Here is an 18,194-nt window from a genome sequence, read left to right as displayed (position 1 = left end):
AACACTTTCCTGTGTGTGGACAATATGTCTAGTCAGAGGCTGTAATAGAGACTGAAAGAGCACGGTGACCTTGGTAACTAATGCAGTTACAGTTGGTAAGTTTAATGTCCCCAGTAAAATATCCAATTACGACAGCCATAACTAATGTACCCACTGGTGCAAATAGAGTTGTAAGTGAAAAATCCATTTGTTGTTTGAGTCCATTGTCTCAGAGTGACAGAGTATCATGACCTCAGCAGATGAAAGCTGATATCTGAGGCGACAGCAAGTCATCTGTGATGACGCCAGCTCCATTTGATAAATGGCTTCATTTTTTGGAGAGCCAGACTTCTTCTGGGGACAGCCTTGAACAAATACAGCAGTCCAGCAGGCCAATATCAAATGGATGGACTGCAGTCCTCCGTTAGCTCCTCACTTAACTACCTGTTCCTGGGTTAATAAATCCAGATTCATGACTGGTGGCTCCACATCCGTTCAGTAACCTTGACTTCATCAGATCCCATTCATGGCTCCACTTTGCCTGCACACATTTCCATAAATGACACTAAAGAAGAAATATGAAGGAGGTTTATCCTCAGCTACTTTCCGTTTTCCTCATCCAGGCTCTGGCTGATGCTGCCCGCTCATGAATCATAAAGGACCAGGAGGATAGCTGGGAAGTTCGCCATACCAAACTGCAGCGGCTTTGTTCTTCTCATTGCAAACATGCAGTTCACTAAAAAGCAATAAATTCCCATGAGGCAAGCCCACACCTGGAATAAGCTCTGGTTCACACTTTCCATTCTCAGCATTTTTTTCCACCAGATTAATCCTGGAGAAGATGAAAGATACTTCATGAGCTCAGAGATTTAATCAAGCACCCCTAATATTCCCCTGGAGCCTCCACAGCTTAAATAACCAACTCTTTCTTAAGGCGATGAATAGCCTTCAATGGGTGAGCAATAACACCCCTGAATTTGCCATTCAGCCTCCAGCATTTCAATAATTTACTGTAACTCATATTAAATCCCTCCACAGCCAGCAGCAGCTGAATAATCAAACTGTTCCTTCAACTCTGAGCATGTAAATAACCAAACCATGCAGATCTTACAGCCTAATTAGCTGAGACACTGGTCACCAAGTTCAAAGCCAAGAGAATATGATTACCTGTCCGTCATGTCAGCCCTCATGAAGTATAATCACAGGACAATGGGGCAGGAGCTGTTTGAATATGAATGAATTTCATCTGACTCACAAAAAGCTTTTTAAATTTGACTTTAAGGCAGTACTTCACAAAGTTTAAATTTCATTAGCTGGAAGTTTAAAACTTGGGGCTGGACTGGGAAAGTGGTGAGTCAGAGGAACCAGTGAGTCAACATCATTTAAACACCCAGGGACGAGGGTGAAAATGCAAATACGCACACACACGCAGTGGGTGTGCAGTGGTATTATCTGTCATTAGGCTGGGATTAAAGTCATTTAGTGTTCTTGAGATTATCTGTCATTAGGCTATGATTATAACCCACACTCCAGTGGCTTTAAATCAGCTCAGAGGGGAGATAAAAACCTCAGGGAAGACTGATGAGACTGAGAGCGAGAGAAAGAAAGTATACTTGAAGATGACGACTGTGAAAATGGCTTTTTTTCTGACTGATATTTTGATTGCTCTCTAAACGGTAATTATTTTGTAGATATTCAACTACAGCAGTAGTGAAGTGGAAACACACAACTTTTTAACATTTCCCTACTAGCATATACAGTACAAGTGGTATTATTGTTGGTCCTGCTGTTGCAAAGAGCACAGAATGGAGCTCTTTTTCTTTTACCACGTAGAGTTTTCACAACTACTTTGGTTGCTAACTGTTGTCCACTGTTCACCATTTCCACTACTGGGTATAGTAACTGCAAATATTTACACTATTTACACAAGCTTGTATACAGTGACATCGCATCTAACTTTTCAAACAGCTCGGGATAGACAGTCGCTAAAAAGCAACAGTGACAACACTGGCACCTTTCTGAAAAGTTCATAGGTTTTCATCTCGAAGTACTTAACAAACATTTTTTAGTACTGGGCTGACAATCAAACATCATATGCTTTATTATGGGTTAACATAATGCTCATGGGGATCTGGTTGCCTGTAGGGAACCAATCAGTTGCCTACAGGGCCTGTTCTAAAAATAACTGAGGTCAAGCACGCAATCACCTGCACTTCTGTGGTCAAATCAGGCCACACTACAATGGTAGTGCACTCATATACTGACACTCATGATAAATGCATTCAAGCGGCCCATATCAAGCTGAAAAAGAGAGCTAGTGACAGACTTGGAGAGGTTGGTAGAAGGATACATGTGTGACTACATCTGGTGTTAACATCATGCCAGGGTTGGGAAAAAAGAACAGCCCTCACAAGACCAGCCAACCAGGAAATTAAAGAAACTTCCTGATGGTCAGACTGCACCCGTTCCTAAATGAATATCACCTAAAGAAATAATGCAGTTTCTTTCTTTTAAAATATCAGCCAAAACATTAAAACCACTGACAGGTAAAGTAAACTTTGATTATTTTGTTCCAATGCATTGCTCTGCTGGAAAACCTTTGGTTCTGGCATTCATGTGGATACCACCTGACATGTTCCAGCCACTCAAACACCGTTGCAGACAAAGTACACATTCTCATGGCATAAGCACTCCCCAATGGCAGTGGCTCTCCAGCAGGATAATGCACCATGCCACACTGCAAATATCGCTCAGCAATGGCCAAAGGAATGTGGCAAAGACCTCAAAGTATCAAACTTGCCTCCAAATTCCCCAGATCCCAATCTGAATGAGCATCTGTGGCACGTGATATTAACCCACCTCACAACCCACTGGACTAAATGGATCTGCCGCCGGATGCTGAGAGCTGAGTTTGGCTGACAGAAAAGCAGAAACTCTATTCTTTATTCTGTATTATTTTTAAGACACAAACGAGACAGTCAAATGGTGAACCAAATAATAGTTCTGGAGAAATATTGATGACAAATCTGTATCCTGAATGCTGTATGTGGCCAACAAGGTAGCAACTACATGCTGATGCATTCGTGCAGCAACTTTCTCTAAATTTATATCATTTAATCACTTAGCAGTTAGTATTTCACTGTTCAGTTTTGATTCGTCACACCTGCTATACTGAATATACAGTGTCTCTGTGAAGAAGGGATGAAAAGCAGCCCCACTTACCAAAGTGATTGAGGCCTCGCTGCTCAGACGCTGAATTACTGAGAGTGAAGAAACACAAATATCAAACCACTCAGGACGTATTTTAGCTCCTTCAATTCACTCTGATAAACAGCTTCAGCCAGACCTTGCCCCTGGCACTGGAAACAAATGAAATGTGGAGAGAAAAGTCAGCGTGGACGATTATTAAATGAATGATGCACTATAGGTGGGCTCTTTGGGGAGTTCATGGTTGAAGGACAACGTATTGGTTTCAGGGAGTTTGTTTGTTTTTGGTTATGGCTTTTAAATGGCAGATTCTCCTCCGGGTACAAAAGCTTTTCCATCAGGGTGATAAGGTTTTAATTTGGCTCTCTGCAGCTGCTCATGACAATACTTTTCATTTATCTGTCCTCCCGATCCAAACCCTCAACTGTAATTTACTTTCTTGAATGTTGTAATATGTTTGTCTGTTTATCAGCTTATGATTCACCTTTAAAGAGGTCATTGTTAATCTGCTAAATATTGATTCATCCTCAACTCAGCTAAATAATTATTGTTATTGCACTTGTATTTATCTAAACCGTCTCAATCCACAGTCCTCCCCCATCTTTGACAACTAATAACAGGCCAGACACTACTTCTGCTTGCAGTTTTGGATTTGTTATATTCTTATCTATTGGATTTGTATGGATTGTTTTTCTTATACCAAGCGTCAGTGACCTATTCCCCCCACAGGGAGTATTAAAGTTTAATATCCTCTCATCATCTCACTCTTTTTTTTCTTTCTCACGGGGAGAACACAAGTCTTCTCCTTATCGATCCATCCTGATCCTCCTCTGTCAATAACGACTTACTTATCTATGTACATCTGTTTAATGAAACCACCCCAAGGGTACTTACAACTCTTACATGAGTAATAGTAGCCTCATTGTAATTCTAATAAAAATTTGATAGCGCGATATAACAGCTGTAGAAAAATGTGGCGTCGCTGAGAAGATCGATGAGCTGAATTAATTGTTTCCAGAGTGTTTTATTCAGTTTTCTTCAGGGTACAGTTTGGTGCAAGACTGAGGAGGGAAAGAGAACAAGGCTCAAAGCTGCACTAAACAATAATATATTAACAATAGGTCCAGTGACTATGTGTAAGATGAAAAGACTTGCTTGTGCTGACGCCACAAGAATGAATACTTGATACTAAGTCGATGCCAAACTTGTGAAAACGTTATATTTGTTTCTTTATAGTCTTGTAGGTAATGTAGGTACCAGGGATGCAATACTTCCACAGCTCCAGCTTCAGCTCTCAACTCATCAAAAAGAAAAACACTTCCTGTTTCCTGAGGCCTGCGGATTTTGTTAATTCTTCGCAATGGGAACGCTACAAATTACCATTATACTACAAACGCCAGCAGCGAGAAAAGGCGCTGAACGTCTCTTCTGCGCTGAACACTGCACGTTTGCATTTTTCTCTAGTTGCTGACCGTTGAAAAAAGTTCAACTTTGGGTAAAACATGCACTTGTCACTGTTAATTTGTACCCCGCCATCCAATCCTAGCAGAGGTTGAATGGGACAAATGGCCTACCTTAAAGGCTGCCTGTCACATCTTATATGTACAAGTGCTGAAGAACAACAATAATGGATGAGAAATATGTTAATATACTGTAGGCTATCACAATTTCCCTCAGGGATCAATTAAGTATTTCTGATTCTGATTCTGATTAAAATATCAAAATCATGAGCCCATTTAGACTCCTGTTTTCCTTTGCTTCAGGATTAATAATAACATTATAATTAAATATAATTTAAAAGTTTATAAGTATGTCTATGTACATGGGATTTATTGGATGAGAGAAGTTTAACCGAGGTATGACAACGGGTATTGAGTATCGTGGAATTTCATTGGTATTTGTAGTGATTACAAAATTTCTGGTATCCTATTTCTGGTATTTCTAGACATGCCTGTTGATGAACCCGTGAAGAAGCTCACAGCTATATTTGAGCGTATTAGCATCTTTTAACTCATTCTGGTTTTCCGAAACACAACTTAAATTTTTTAGTTTACCCTCAATTGGCAGTTAGACACATTAAGTGATGAGCTGTTTGAACATAGTGAGGCATTTAGCAGCTAACCTCCTAACTTAGCCTAAAATTTTTTGACAAGTATTCCTAGCTTAGGGGTGATTTAGGAAAGTTCTCGGAACAAGTTTGAGCAATGAAGGCTCAGAAACTTTTATCTTGGTGAGGAGGCGTGGTTGACCCCATTGCTAGATGTGATTGATTGTCACAGACACACCCTTTTGTGAGCCTGTAAGGTGTGGACACCTGGTGGAAAAGAAAGATCTGCTGACTGTGAAAGTGTTGTCATTTTTAGTTTTCAAATATCTTAGTGTTGTGATCATTTTATTTCTGGGGTTATAGCATTATTGTGTAAGGTGGGAAATGTGTGCGTATCCCTAATGAGATCGACCACAGATATCATCCCCGCACCATCTAATGTGTACCATTTCATTAACTCACTGTCATCCAGCATTTGAGGAACATTTCTCCTACCTCTCTGACTCTCTACTCCATTTTCTTATCTGCTTAAGAAACTCTTAAGCCTCCTGAAAGTCCTCCTCCCTGCTCCGAATAGTTTTTCATCTTCGGAGCTCTTTTAAGGTCAAAGATACTCTGTGAATAACTTCTATCTTTACAAAGACCTAGTCTAAACTTTGAGTGGAAATTCAAAGAAAACGTCACAATTCAAAAAATTTTCATAGAATTATGTCACTAAGCGCAACTCTTTGTACTAGGAAGCTTTGTGAATACAGCCCCAGAAACAGAGCTACAGACTGAATGTTAGATTTAGATTAATCAGGTGGACAGATACACGACTCCAAATGAATGCCAGTGTTGCTCTGTCTCCTGGATGCCATTAATAACTTCACACAGTATGATGAAAAGGTGTTCTGTGACACCTTTATGCAAGTGGAAGAGACTAAAGGTACAATTTCCACTTGTTAATAATTTAGAATATAACAACAAAACACTTAATGCAATGGCAGGAAATGGTTTGCTCCACACAATTAAACAGCAAGAGCTTCTTTCAAGAGTCTCAATTTTGCACCAATGTTCAGCAATCATACACAGAGAAATTCATCATAGAGGATGTGGGAGACCAATTTTGCACCCAAAGGAGCCTCTTCAAAAGCCTTATTATAATTTGAACAACCAGGAACAGCCCGCTGTGGCAATGTTCTTTTTTTCTCTCTAATCTTACTTTTTCTCGACTGGAAGCTCATTACTTTATCACAATCGCTCCATCTACCTACACATAAAGTGCACACCAGAGAATAAGCTGCTGAGAAAGATCTTGAAAGGCATTCTGGGAAATGAAGTGTGACTTCAAACCTGCCTTGTTTAGTTTGGTTGAATCGAACCCTGGAGCGTAAACCACTGTCGTGCAGTTTGTGTGGGCAGGTGTAAACAGCTATCACAAATAACCGGACCTATACCTTGTTGAAGAGGTGGTTTCGGCCCTGTTACAAATGAACTCAGCTGGTGCAGCTTGGTACAGTTGTGGTGCCGCCCTAACTCAAACCCAAAAGAACCACATTGCCTTTTTGGATTAAACCAGCTCCCATAGCCTGCTGTTTTGTGCTTGTGTGTAACTTCATCTGTAAAAGAGCCTATACTTGCATTCTCTGTTCACACCAGTGCTAAACAGGTGTGGGCTGTGTTGAAGACCACAGGCATACCTGATAGATCTTAGGAAATATTTTCAGCTGATGAACATGTCACAGTTTAGGAGGATTAATGTGCACCTCCTTCTGAACTGTCTTGATATGCACCTCCTGCGACTGCAGTTCATCAACAGATTATTTTCCAGCCGCACCTCATTTTCAAACTATCATTTGCCTAAAGTGATAAATGCAAACATTGTAATAAACAATGTCCAGGGCCAAAATCAACACACATCGCTGTCCCTCTGTTGTGAAACTGGAAAGTGGAACGTTAGCAGAACAGGAGTCAGCTCTTCTTTACTCTGTTTGCTTTCTGGACTTTCCCTACATGGAAATTCTGAGCAATTAGAAAACTTGTAAATGTTGTAGTGTAAACACAAAAGCAATATGCAACACTGTAATGACGGACCCAATCTGGACCAGGGCAAACCAACTATAGGTGTGAAAAGACTTTAGAGAGATCCTTGAACCTCACTGGTGGATATGTGTCTAACTCCAGGCAGCTGTATCTTCCTATCCATGTCAACTATGCCTCATGTTTGCCTGATGTTTTCACTGAAGGCCAATACACAGTAATTAATTTTGAACCAGCAATAAACAGTGTCTGTTTCTAGCTTAAAGATAAATGTGCTGCATTCTGTAAGAGGACCAATTTGAGTTTTAGACCTTGAGAGTCAGGGTATTTTTGAGTAAGAACATTTTGGTCTTTCTACACTTTCCACATTTCTCAGAGTTAAAAGAGTACTGTACCTGTACAAGATTTTCAAACTCATACTGGATAGTTTAAAAATAGGATAAAAAACATTTTTTATTTTATACATTCTTTTTCCTTATCTGAATCTGGAGCCCACATAACCCACAACGCAACCCAACCACTGTAAAGTCAGACTAAGAGTTTGGTGTGTGTTATGCAGCTGATGTAATGCAAGCCTGTAGCGGAGATAAACACACTTACCACCATACCCCCGTTTTTTTTTCTTTTAATTTTCAACGCCGCAGTCTTAGCACTAACCAATGTTGACTCAAGTGACATCACTGGATCATCACAAATCTATAGACCCTTTACTTTTAGTAAAAAGTATGACGTTTTTGGTGGGCGGGACTTAGCTGGAGGCAAAACAATTCTCCACAAAATTTTTCTATCACTAGCTAGCGAGTTCTGTTGGCTTGTTTTAGAAAATGGAGGACGATGATACGAGTGGTGGATTCAGAAATAATCATTCCGAGTGCGCTACAGCACAAAAGAATGCACAATCTGAACTGTCTGTAAATTCGGAACGCTGGCTTAATGTACCGTTCGGTTATACGGAGCAGCGCACACTTGGCTTTCTGTGTGGGGAGACGGAGCAGCACAGCGCCGAGCAAAGTGAACGTGTGATTAACTTAATCGTTTGTTAATTCACGTAGAAATAGAACATTCTGTTTCTTCGACCAACAGGGCTCTCATTTTTGTGTGGAGCATCAGACTGAATTTTCAAACACACCATGTCAGGTCACTCAATCTCCAGGACCGCGAGTGTTACTTGAACAGGTAAACATTGACCACCAGGACCAGACTGGCCGACATGTATGCTCTCACTCAGTGGATGGATGATTTGACAGGATTGCTGAAGGTGGGATGGCCGGCTTTGTGGTTTATTACTAGGCCAATCTTACAGAGGAGAACGACGCCTGAATGGTTTTCAGGCAAAGCTAACGTTAGATAATGCTCTAAAAAGTTAGTGCTATGGAGAAATCCAACAGTCATCTTAATACCTCCCCCATTTCTGAGTAGGTGGGCATGACAACCCTTAATACACATAACATTATTTATCCCTACAACAGTAATACTTTTCCCTGACCTGCACATGTGAGCATTTTTGATGATCGCCTCTGTCCAGTCCTTTTGTTTCATCGCATTTAACCACAGTTATCTTTATTTTGGTTGACGGGCAGTGGCAGCTGGTGTGTGATAAAATTTAAGTTCTGAGCCATGACTCCTTCTATTCTGGTTCCCAATATCACAACAAAGCAACATCTTTAGACTCCTATGTAGCCTAATGCCCTGGCAAGTTGTGTTTTGTCTCCAGCTAACAAACTGACATCATTGTGACATCTGCCCTAAAAGGGTCTATGGAATTTCCCTCTAAAGGCTGTTGCACAAGTACGTACTGTCCATCTAAAATTAAAATCTTGTACCTCATGTTGTGTCAATCACCTTTGCATACATACCCCACTAATTTTGTTTGTCATTAAAGTTTTCGGAACAGGTTTGATTTTCTGCGTTTCTTTACATCGGTCAAAAGTCTTTAGAGAGCTGAAAAAATGTGGCGTAATCTGCGGGACACATCCGCAACACGAGAGAGGAACAGAATGCACATAATCATTTCATAACTCAGCCCTCTTTCAAGAGGTCAGATAGAAATATTCAGATAGATGATGATGGAGGAGGTGGATGTGGACCGCATGCAGACAGAGAGAGAGCCAGACAGTGTGGAGTCGGAGAGGAGGGACAGCTCAGCCCTTTCAGGTAGCCACTGTGCCAAATGCAAGACAGTGGGAGAGAGTGGTGACAGCCAGGACGATACCTCAAGTGGAAAGAGACGAGGGATGAAAAGTGTCTTTCCATTTTGTCTTGTACTGCAAATTTTTGGAACCAATATGACAATAAAAAGCATTGGACTTGGTTTGCAAGGTTTCTGTGCATAACAATGTTTATCAGATGATGGCTTAAAAAACATGAATACGAAAAATACGGACTTTGTGTGCAAAGGCCGTCAGAGTTGGTTTTGGATCTTATTTTTATGCGTGTGTGGCTGGGGGCTAGAGGATGCATTATGTCCTCTTAAGCGCAGGAGGATTGTGTAACATTTTGTTCTGTTTTAGTTTATATCCTGATCAACATTAAGTAAGAGACTGAGAAAAGTAAAAGCCTCCTGCAACTTAACGAGGCTTGCAGCCAAAGACGCTGCTGTCTTCTTCGTCCAGATTTACTGTATAGTTATATAACATCCACTGCAAAGTACGATAGAAACACAACAAACAAAGTGCACTTTTATGACACAACTAAACAACAAGGCTTGCATCACAGCAAACCTAAATAAGGCTGACATGTTGGAAACATGCCAAGTTTATATGTTCAGAAGCAGTTGCAATCCAAAGGGGGTAAAAGCGAAGTCAAAGAATCAAAAGGATTTCTGAAGGCATCTGAGAGAAACCACCAGCTAACAATACAGCAAAGCTAATTAAATCCAGTAATTAATACAGACAGGAATTCACAGCACTGCAGTGCTCGGAGGAACCGTGAAATAAATCAGAACAAAACAAGTTATAAGACAACAAAACTTTCTGAGGGCACAATTAGAGACACAGCAGAGAACCAATAAACAGAGAAAGAAAGAAAAAAACATAACTGTCTCTAATGAAAGAACCCTCTAATGGTGCTGTTATTGTTATTCAGGGAAGGTCTGCTGAACACTTCTGCTTTTTTTTCAGACTCATTTCAATTCAATTCCACAATTTTAATCTTATGATACAAAATCTTTGACTGCAAGCATCCCAGTTAAAACATTTTAAATGCACGCTAAGAGAAGCTGAACAGAGGGGCTGTGCGAACTGTTCTAAGAAATACTCATACTGTTCACAATTGCAGAGAGCAAACTGGGGCATCCACAAGTCTTCAAAAGTCTAAAAATTAATTTAATTCAGTTTCTGCGTAAAAAGGCCTCAGAAGGTATTAAAACATCTTAAATTTAATTTATAAAAGTCTTAAATATTTTTATCTTGCCTACTGTAGGCAGTTTTGTTTATTTGAAATGTCTTAGTATCTGATTGTGGGATGTCAGGAGACCCTGCAAAATGCTTTGTGTCTGATAGGCTTCTATGGATTTCGTGTCACCATCAGACCTGTAAAAAACACCTTCACTACTGTTAGCTACAGTAAGTTAATGGTCGTCACATAATGGGCAAGTTTCAGCCTTAGCAAAGACTGAAATGAAATTCATCATTTTAATTGCTTAATTCATCTCTGTCACATGTGTCACTTATCCAGGTCCAGGCCCCATTAATTTAACATTAACAATATTTATAATATTCATTCATTCATTTCCCATAACCGCTTATCCTCTTGAGGGTCACGGGGGGATTGGAGCCTATCCCAGCTGACATTTGGCAGGAGGCAGGGTACACCCTGGACAGGTCGCCAGACTATCACAGGGCTGACATGTAGAGACAGACAATCATTCACGCTCACATTCACACCTACGGCCAATTTAGAGTCACCAATTAACCTGCATGTCTCTGGATTGTGGGAGGAAACCGGAGTACCCAGAGAAAACTCACGCTGACACAGGGAGAACATGCAAACTCCGCACAGAAGGGCTCCCACACCAAGCTATCAAACGATCAGTATAATATACTGATGGAAAATACTGAAATAAAAGAACAGAAAAGAAGTCCAGTCCATATAATCACTACTCATTTTCCATCATACTCTCATATTCTGGCTTGCATGATTATGAAACTTGTTTTCAACTGTGTCCTGTGTGGCATTAAAAAGGTCTTAAAAAGTTCATTTTAATATAATAACTGAACCTGATAGACTGACAGAGGTCAAAGCCTCAGGCTACCTGGTACCAGGTTACATTAGGTAAAATCCCAAGTGAGAAACTCTTCGATCTCATCAGTTTGTGATATTCAACATGTTGCAATAATTAGTCTTTGCCTAATTTACTTTCACAAAGCATTCATTCTAATGCTGACAAAGACATAAACTTAGGTATACTATACCACTTTCTGCATCCCAGAAATGTCTTCCATTTCCCAAAAGCGTAGTCACCACCAAAACACAACAAACACGCACTTGTTTTTACATTACATCATGTTACATTCGGCAGATGCTTGTTCTCATTGGGAGCAATTCAAGGTTCAGTCTTGCTCAAGGACACATCAACATTTGGACAGGAAAGTCTGGGATTTGACCACCAACACTATGATTAATGGCCAACTTGTTGCATCATCTGAGCCGCAATCTCAGAACTCGTCAGCTGTCGGTCTGGCAACGATAAAGCCACTGAGGGACACAGCCAGTATTTCGGGAAATCTGGATACCCGGGCCAAGACTTTCTGTCATTTCAGCTTATCTCTACGAACAGATATCTGCTTATGAATGCAAGTAAATTTAGAAAAAAACCTAACTAAAACATTTACAGACGATTGTCGATGGTTTCCGAAATGGCATTTTGGCCAAAGTATTCCACCTCTCCACACAGACAATCCACCTTCAAACGTGATTGGTCAATACTACTCAGACTACAAACGCAAACCAGAACATTTCCAAAACCAAAATCTTGTCCCATTGCCTACAGATTCTGTATACCTATGCAATTATCTGTATAGATTACCTGAGCTTAAGCTGCCCAGTCATCAGTTTATTTTCAGCCACTTAATATACAATATCTGGAGAGACACAAAAGATAAGCAAGCAACAACACTGAACTACAACAACATTCATTTGTTTACAGCCTTTTCAAACCTTCAGGGAATCATTCTGTGCTTTTTCCTCAGAGAAAAAATGTGAAAAGAACATCACACCTTTATCCTTGAACACCGAACTAACCTGCAGTAAAAATGAGTATAATGACAAACCACGGTTTCAGGCAGTTGAAAGGTGCATTTTTGCTTACATTTTAGTCGCTTGGCTGCCAGTCTCTCAGCTGCTAAACACACAGTGACTCTTTCATGTTGTAATACTGGAAGGCGATTAAACACGCAGTGGCTTTACGGCCCTGCGGGGTAGCTTGTTTCACACACTGACTTCCTTGAATCTCATCACCAGTGACTCGCTCTCGCTGTTCCGGCTAACAAGTCATCGGAGCACCATCTGTGGCTGTTTAAATATGTATTTCTACTTTGTTGTCATTTAGCACCACCTCCATTATGAACAGTGAGCTGTCTGCAGGGGGTTGGGAGGCAGGATGTAAAGCTTGGTCTGAAACCTGCGGCTGGGATCCCTCCACCTCTGCAGTCCTAACTTAATATGCTGCTGTGGTTTATGGTCTGTGCATGATGAGTGTGCTGCTGGGTCAGAGCAGGCGAGATAAACAGATAGACAGAGAGAGAGAGAGAGAAATATACAGCGAGGGAGAGAAAATGATCAAGGCAAAAGAAAAACTAATGTAATTTCCTATTTTACATATTTAATAGGCTGTAAAACATGTTCCATATATATATTTTTTTTCATTTAACGGCAGAAATGTATCACAGACATTTTCTCATCATCATTAAACAGGAGGCAATGAAACAGTTCACATGAAGATACACATGAAGCCTCTGCAAAGCAACACAATGGGGGGTGTTATGAGTAACTGTAGGTCTCAGAGGCTCAAAGATGCACAGTCATGCACACCTCCAAAACTGAGACTGTCCCTCCAAGATGAACACCAGCTTCAATCATTTCAGCTAGTGCCCCATAATGACGTTTACATGTGAGTCACAAAGCACTCTTAACAACTGTAGTAATTATGACGTTGACTAGGTGATGTAGATCGACAAGTCTCCTGTTCTTCCAACATTGGTAACCATGACCATGATCGTTCCATAACCTTAAAGGTATACTGTGGAGGATTGTCGGTTACTGTTTGTAAATACGTTCGCGAGTGAAGTAAAATTGCACGTACACGCCCATAAACATCCCAAACACAGAAAATAAGAAAATACAGGCAGATGGCAGAGTTTCTGCAGAAGAATACATCACCACGCACTTTTATTCGTTCAGAAGTGGTGACTGAGGAGGATTACTTACGGTGTGAATCTATACATTGTTTTTAGGAAAAGCCTGCGTAGTATACTTTTAACTATATGTATATTGTTGGAACCATAACAGCAGAGGTCCCCTTACCTTAAGGTAGTAGTATTTTAACCCCAGTGCATGATCTTTCCTTAAACCTAGCCAAACCTTAACCACAGCGTTGTCCCATCGTAAAACCGATTTATCATTTGACAGTAATGGAAAACACAGAGAAACTATGTCTTCCTGACATGAGTGTCAGATCAGAAACACAACAATAATGCATTTTGTTGTGTTAATTGAAGGACTTGTTGCCAAAATCCCAACAATGCATCACATGGACTTGTGCATCGAGCAAGCTGATTGGTTGATTTAACTTGTGTATGGCAGGTATGAAACAGAAAAAAGGGTTATATGTCATGAATGCGTTCTAAGGATCAATTTCAAAAAAATGTCAAGAATCAAAGCTGTATTTCCATTTCTAATTAGATTCATGATTTTGTTTACAAAATCTTTGATCAAATACACATAATCCATCAAATATATGGGCAATATTTGATCATCGATCCATCTATTAACATCCATCCATTTTTATCCACTTATCCAGGGCCAGGTCGCAGGGGCAGCAGGCCAAGCAAAGCACCCCAGACGTCCCTCTCTCAAACAACGTTTTCCAGCTCCTCCTGGGAGACCCCAAGGCGTTCCCAGGTCAGATGAGGTATGGAATCCCTCCAGGGTGTTCTGGGTCTGCCCCGGGGCCTCCTACCAGTGGGACATGCCCTGAACACCTCTAACGGGAGGCACCCAGTAGGCATCCTGATCAGATGCCCGAACCACCTCAACTGCCCCCTTTCTACATGAAGGAGCAGTGGTTCTATCCAAGTTCCCTTTGGATGTCCCAGCTCCTTACCCTATCTGTAAGGCTGGGCCCAACCATCCCATGGAGGAAACTCATTTCAGCCACAATCTCATTTTTTCTGTCACTATCCAAAGCTCATGACCCTCATAAGTGAGGGTTGGGACGTAGATGGACCAGTTAATCGAAAGCTTCGCCTTCTGGCTCAGCTCCCTCTTCACCACCACAGTCTGGTGCATCACCTGCATCATTGCAGACGCTGCACCAAACCGCCGATCCATCTCACACTCCATTCTACCATCACTCGTGAACAAGACCCCCAGATACTTGAACTCCCCTGCTTGAGGCAGTAACTCTCTCCCAAGCCAGAGGGGGCAATCCGGTTTCCGGCAAAGAACCATGGCCTCAGATTTAGAGGTGCTGACTCTCATCCCAACCGCTTCACACACGGCTGCAAACCACCCCAGTGCATGCTGGAGGTCACGGTGTGATGAAGCTAACAGAACCAGCTCATCTGCAAAAAGTAGAGATACAACTCTGAGGTTCCCAAAGCCGACCCTTTCCTCTCCCTGGCTGCGCCTCTAGATGCTATATTAGCTATATTTGATCAAATAGCTAATATCATGGTGCTTTCACTGAAAAGACCTCTTCTCAGGACAGTGTGGGCATGTACAGAGTGTGTTTGTCCTGAATCCCTTGTTAGCGTTGGTGAAGAAGCCAGGGTGGGTCAAACTACATCTTTATAATGCTTGTTGGTACATGAATTCAGGTGATCTCATTAAGCTCCACCCACCTTCAACCCTGGCAGAGGTACAGACAGAGGAAGTAAAAACACCTGCAGGGGAGTGCAGGGCTAGTAAATAAACTGTCTCAAAATATGGAGTCAAAAAAAGGATGGAAACTATACAAGTAGACCTCCTCTTTCATGAGAAGTTTGTGTTTGATATACAAATTCTGAAAAAGATGCAAAGATGTTAAATGCTAGCGGCTGTAAGCTGAACAGGTTCACAAAATATTCCTAGACCCTGTATCAGCTGCAACCAAATATAAACACCTTCAGATGAAACCACAGTGCGAGACGGAAGTGAGCAATGGGAGAGTGAATACACGCAGAGTGAGAAAGGGATATGGACATGAAACAGGGAGGAAAAAAATATGCATATATAGGTAGAGAAACTAGAAAGGAAGGAGGAGGATGGAAAAGAGGAAGAATTGAGAAGAAAGTGCGACACAGCAGCAGGAGGGCGGAGATCCAGGTAGAAGAGGGGAAAGGAAAAGATTGCGGGTATGAAAATAAATAAAGACAAATGTGTCGGGAGGATAAAGGAGGAGGGAGCCTGACAGGAAACAACAGGAAGAGAAAGATGAGTCGGAAAAGAGAGGACCGAAAGTTAGCAGCAGATCTGAGTCAGGAAGAGCAGAAGAGACACAACAGGAGGGGAAAAAGGGAGAATCAGATGTTTTGTTGAGACTGTGGATGTTTTTTTCATGGGGGAAGGATGGATGAGGAGCTATACTCTAAGAATGTTGTCTTCATACACACGCCTCTCTTCCTCCTCACTCATCTCCTCATTCCTTCCTTCATCTGTCTGTAACCAACTGTAGAAGACGCAATCTGTCTCTCTTGGTGCCATTTTCAAGCCGACGGTTGTAATATTAAACTGCAGCAGGAGGATCCGACTCGAAAACACTTTTGGTATCATTACGCTGCATGTGCGGGTATAATATCCTTGCTAAAGTGAAAAATGGGGATTCCTAAAGATATTAACATCCAGTTTTACCCTTTCCTTTCAAGTAGTTTATCTAATTCCACACTATTAGAGCGTATCTCATGTACTCTGAGTGAAGAATTCAAACCTAAGAATCCATGTTTTATAGCCTCATGATCCCTTTGTTTTTTGAAACTCTGAGAGGTCCACTGGAATTTAAAATAAAGATGTGTGGGTTTGACTGCACACCATAAGTTTGTATTTGCGGTGGGGTTGAAGACAGGTGGATGTGAGGAGAAAGAGAGACTGGAGACAGTAAAGTAAGAGGATGGAAACTGCTCTGCACGCATGTTACAATATCTTGAAGAGCAAAGGCAGGAAGTCACGAAACTGGCAAACAGGGCTAAATGAAGAAGAGAAAATGAGGACAAGAGATCATTGTGTCGTGGAAGCCGAGAATAACACAGCAAAGGGATGAAGGACTTTTTCCGCCATCTGTTTCAATTACATAAAAGCGTACATCACTGCCCTCCTCTCTCCTCCCTTCATCCTGTTTCTCCCCATCTCTCCACTTGGATTTCCCTCCCTCTCTCCCTCTCTCCTGTGGCAGGGAAGCATAACAGCAACGCACCACTTCATATCCACACACTGACACAGCGTGAGACCTGGAAACTGCCTCATGTTGATGTCAAACATGACTCTGTGGCACTTACGGAAAGAAAAACTGTTATCTCCCCTTAACAGAAATCACAGACCCCAAACCAGCAACCTCTCAGTCCTACCCCAAACCTCTCCAACCTGCATACAACCGTTTTTCTCTCTCACACACCTTCACACTCTGGCGGGGTGTGAGAGCACAAAAATGTGGCTCAGTCCCAGGATGCTCATCATGCTGCACTGAGCACTAAATTAACCAGAAAGAAAACAGATAACCTTGTTTTATGCACACGGTGGATGAACTGGCTTCTAATAGTGGCGATAATGCTTCTTTCTGCCCACTGAGGATAAAAACACACAGCTGAGACCTCTCACTGCCAAACACACAGCTCTGTGAATTACAAACCCTCTCTGCAGCAGTGTCAGAAAATGCAAAGCTTTCCAGGAAGAAGTGAGATCAGTAAAACACGTGTTTAAAACATGGTATAATAAATAAGACGAGGGCCTTGCATAAAAGTTATATCCTACATATTAGACATGGTCTGCTTTACAGCTACTGCAAAAATAACGACCTTAATTATTGTTAGAAGTGATCAAGTTATTATAAATACGCTAATATTTAATGATTATTCACATCATATCGCCTTAATTATCCTTATTTCTCTTTAACAACCGAGCGCTGATGCGCAACCGATAGGCGCAAAACCACATAGCCCAACTAAAAATCCTAGAAAACTGCACTTATAGTAAGTAAATGAGACACACTGCGCAAATATGTCTTATTCCAGAAATCAGAGGGTTTGCAATTTCCCAGGCTGAATGACAAAGGGATGAAGCCCCATTTTACAGCCGCCCCTCCGGGTCTGCGCTGCCCGGACTCGCTCCGTCTCCTCCGGGGAAAGTAAAAAAAGCGCACAGCCCGCTCACCTTCTCCGGTTGTCCCGTACGAGCTGGAGAGAAGCAGGACGACCTGAGCGATAATCCCAGCGACTCTTTTAGTCCCAAAATCCATGATGATGAAGCGGCGGGAAGGCTGCAGAGAAGCCCGGCGGCTGCTGGAGGAGAGAGACGGCCAACCTCTCCTCTCCAGCTCCAAGAGAGATCTCCTCAAACCCACTGAGGGGAGAGAGGGAGGAAGGAAAGAGGGAGAGGGAGGGAGAGGGAGTGTGTGTGTGTGTGTGTGTGTGTGTGTGTGTGAGTGTGAGAGAGAGAGAGAGAGAGAGAGAGAGAGAGAGAGAGAGAGGTGGTATAAATATGTGGTCACAGCTCCAACTTCAGTGCGCCTCCTCCTCCTCCTCCGAAAACC

General features: G+C 41.7%; 1 protein-coding gene across 2 annotated transcripts in view; it reads right to left on the bottom strand.

The window, feature by feature from the left end:
* The window catches only part of LOC126383158 (contactin-associated protein-like 4), a 146,468-nt gene extending 128,482 nt beyond the window's left edge, over nucleotides 1-17,986 (bottom strand). For both annotated transcript variants that reach the window (XM_050033605.1, XM_050033607.1), the window contains exon 1: nucleotides 17,816-17,986. In XM_050033605.1, coding sequence (XP_049889562.1) covers nucleotides 17,816-17,900 — 85 coding nt within the window. In that variant the 5' untranslated portion in view covers nucleotides 17,901-17,986. The remainder of the gene's footprint in view (nucleotides 1-17,815) is intronic.
* Nucleotides 17,987-18,194: the final 208 nt, after the last annotated feature.

The sequence above is a fragment of the Epinephelus moara genome, chromosome 21, assembly GCF_006386435.1.
Source record: "Epinephelus moara isolate mb chromosome 21, YSFRI_EMoa_1.0, whole genome shotgun sequence".
NCBI lineage: Eukaryota > Metazoa > Chordata > Actinopteri > Perciformes > Serranidae > Epinephelus > Epinephelus moara.
The sequence above is the reverse complement of the archived record's forward strand: the minus strand, read 5'-3'. Positions and strand labels throughout refer to the sequence as shown.